At 44.4% G+C, this 3441-nt stretch overlaps 1 protein-coding gene across 1 annotated transcript; it reads right to left on the bottom strand.

The window, feature by feature from the left end:
* Positions 1-859: 859 nt before the first annotated feature.
* PRR32 (proline rich 32) lies at positions 860-2562 on the bottom strand. The gene is made up of 2 exons (XM_061136694.1): positions 2506-2562; positions 860-1727 (listed from the first exon to the last, which is right to left on the bottom strand). The coding sequence occupies exons 1-2, from the start codon at positions 2523-2525 to the stop codon at positions 860-862; spliced, it is 888 nt and encodes a 295-aa protein (XP_060992677.1). The 5' UTR covers positions 2526-2562.
* Positions 2563-3441: the final 879 nt, after the last annotated feature.

Genomic DNA, 3441 nt, shown 5'->3' with positions numbered 1-3441 from the left:
AGAGCCATCATGACAGTGGGGTGCTGTAATACATTATGAAGAGTATAAACATTGCAGCGTCAGAGAAAATAATTCCATAGGAGTGAAACATTTTCATTTGCCTTTAAAAGTTCTGAGTATATAGTAACCCTTTGTTCAGAGGAATGGGTGAAAGGCTCAACTTGGTTTCCTCTTGTGCCTGGACTTCTATCAAGCCAGCCCTATCTATACTATGTACTTGCACTGGTGAAATGTTGAGAGACAAACACTGGTTCATGTTTGAAGCAATGATGTAAAACACTTCCATTTCCCCTTCCCCTTTTCTTTCCTGACCTTTTAGCCTGGTTCAGCCCCTAACTGGCTGTGAAATGTTGGCTCCATTATTCTCACCTCAGTCTTATCTTTTAGCATTTGTGCATTTTTCTCTATTATCTGGACTTGGGTCTACCTTTTGGACCCTATCTTTGTTCACCCATTCTGCACTGAGCAACCCCCATAGCTTTAGGTGGGTAGGAATTTCTTGTCCCAGACTTGGCCAAGTCTAACAAGAACCCAACCACCTTCTCCCACAGTCACAGCTGCAAGTTAGTGGTGGGGACTCAACTAAGCTACTTAGAAAACACTGGCACATAACTGCTTTCATTTCCTTAAAAGGCAAAAACAAAATCCAAGGCTTTGACTCCCAGAGTGGCATTTTGAAAAATAACTGACAATATTTCAAAGTTTAGAATGTTTATTGAATTTCCAAGTATGTAAGGCACATTAGTGCAGTAAAGAAGGTAGAGGGTTTCAAATATAAAAGCATAAATGAGCAACTTTCACCTATTTTTTCCAACCTTTTTTCCCCCTCCTTCCTTTTTTTTTTTTTTTTTTTTTGCCATCAGTTGTTCTCTCTGTTTGAGGATGCAGGAGCAGGCATTCCCCAGGAAGGGAAATCGGCAAAACAGGAAGGCAGTGGAGGACCAAATATTGGGGGAGGAGCAAAAGCAATAGGCATAGCCAGAAACGGATTGAAACTAGGAGGTCGAGGAGGAATGAAGCAATGAGCAGTAGCGCAGCAAGGTAAACCTGCAGTGCTGGAGGCCAAGGGCATAGGCCTTGGCCAGTTCTCCACAGGGTGCCGCGGGCCTCCCAGTGGGAAAGACACATGAGCCAACCTCTCCCTTCCCGTCACTTTCGTGTTTCCTGGAGGCAACTCCATCATTATCCCCGATCTAAGGGTCGAGATGTGTGGAGGGCCTCTTACTTGAGGGCCCCTGGATGGAAAGAATCCTTGACCCCGTGGCAAAGCCACATATAACCCTGCATTGCTGCCACCTCTCTCAGTGCCCCCATTGCTGACCTTTGTCCCCACCACCATCAGTGCGGGAGGGCTGCCAGAGAATTCCTGGGACACGTTGTTAACAGAATCTTGCCCCCTCTGCCTCCAGCCTGCCTGCCCCTCAGAGCTATTTACTTCTCCTGTTGCTAGGGGCTCTTCCGCAACAGCAGGTGGTGGCCCATATGGGGGTTTGAGAGCTCTCGAGCAGTCGACAGGAATGCAAGATCCTGTTCTCTCCGAGGGGCACTCCAGTCGCTCTCTTGCCAGATCGCTCAGCACCTTGAAGGGCGGTCTCAGCGGGACTCGAGGGTGGCCCCAGGACCCCGCATCATCCTTCAGGCACTGGAGGGGCAAGCCGGGCTGCGGCTCCCGGTTCCCGTTTTCAGCTGTCGCTACTGCTGTGGGTGAAGGGGCGTGCCCTCCAAGGCTTGCCAAAACAGAAATCAATCAGTTAATAAAAATGGCAATGCGGTGACCAGAAAATATCTGAAATATGTGATGGATCAAACTCGCTGGAATGAAATATACCGTGGGAAAGGAAGAGCCTGATCTCCTCCTGGGTGTAATCAGCAAACACTTTTTCAATTCACTTGCCCTTCATCAGGCGGCCTCTTGAGATTCAGGCTTTGTAGTTTCCCTTTACAGCTGACCTATGGCTCCACCCCGTTCCCTATAGTCCCACCTCCTCAAGGCCGGATAAACACCAGGAAGCTGAGGAAACACCAGTTCTTTACGTTCCAGCAGGATCTATGATCCACTAAAACTCATCATTTAGATTCTGACAGGAGTGCTCTGGAAAGTCTTATGAGGGAAATTTTTTTTTTTCCTTCCACATAAGTCTAAGAAAGCTTATTTATGTTAACAGACACTTCCGTTTGTTTCTCTTTCATGAAGCATCATTCAACATTTATACCATCTTGTGTTAAAATTTTCTTTCATTCAACCCACACCACACCCCAGAGTAAGAATTTCCTTATATTTAAACATCAAAATTTAGACTAAGGATTTGCAAATTTTTTTGTTTCAAAATTACATTTAAAACTCCAGCGTTCTTAGTACCTGAATTTATATCTTTCAGGCTTTTGTCTGGGATCTCTTTCTACATCCCCGGCAACCCACTTGGCCCTGTCACACTTAACACAGGAAAACAATGCAAACTGCCTTTTGCCTTCAAATTAAACAGTTGCACTCAGTTTTGTACTTACACATTTTCAATGCAAGCCATGGAGGAATTTGATGAGGAAAGCCTTATTGAGGTGATGGAGAAAACCAGCTGAATGCCCACGCAGACCAGCTCAGTCTGGAGAAATGACTGATGCTTCTTCCTTAGAGCAGCTTGGCAGGTCGAATGAAGCTGGCGACCAACTGCTTCTTTCTAGATTTGGAGTCCTCTTTCTGAGGTTACCAGTTGCTAGGGAAGGGAGGGAGAAAGGGAGATGGGAAGAGGAGGAGGGAGGAGGGGAGAAGTCTGTAACACTCCTCTAAAGCTAAATGTATGATTCCTTTTCGCACAGTAGTAGATGAACTTAAGGGCATTCCCTACTTTAACCCTGTTGCAGCCCAGTTGGAAAGACACATTGCAAGACAATTTTAGAAGACTTATGGTGGCATGGCCTTTTTTTAAGAATTATTTCTTAAGTTTTATTTAGAAAAGGTAGTCATCACATCTCTTCTTCCAGGTTGAAATGACAAGCACTGAGTAGAGTACCATGTCTAATCTTGTAATTTAAATTTCCACTATTAACTTGGAGGAGAATGGAGTGTGGGGGGGCTAAACTGCTTTGCAATCTGAGTTCTCTTGTGAAGATGAGACAAGAGGAATGCTATAAAAAATTCCTCTAAGAATCATATAGGCTTTTAGTTTTTAGTTCCTCAACTTTCATTTATTCCCTTCATCCTACCTTCCAGTTTATTGGCTCAGTATGGTGTATGTGTGTGTTTGTGTGTGTGTGTAGACATATTTCCCAGAATAAAGCTCTGGAAACTTGTCTGCAAGTGAGAGGGGAGATAAAAGTCATAACAGCATTGATTTACAAATATTAGCTCAGATTTTTGCCTTTTAACTTTTTTTGCATAAGGTACTTTCTGTTCTTCCGGCCTAAATTTCATCCCCCTTCCTACCTTAAGCAAGTATACTTTCT

This window comes from Dama dama, chromosome X, assembly GCF_033118175.1.
Source record: "Dama dama isolate Ldn47 chromosome X, ASM3311817v1, whole genome shotgun sequence".
NCBI lineage: Eukaryota > Metazoa > Chordata > Mammalia > Artiodactyla > Cervidae > Dama > Dama dama.
This window is presented reverse-complemented; position numbering and strand designations above follow the sequence as displayed.

Bases quoted from the DNA above. Each gene is read 5' to 3' on its own strand.
- PRR32 (XM_061136694.1), bottom strand. From the start codon at position 2,525: ATGGCTTGCATTGAAAATGT. The intron at 1,728-2,505 runs GTAAGTACAAAA...TGTTTTGGCAAG, and splicing joins ATGGCTTGCATTGAAAATGT to CCTTGGAGGGCACGCCCCTT.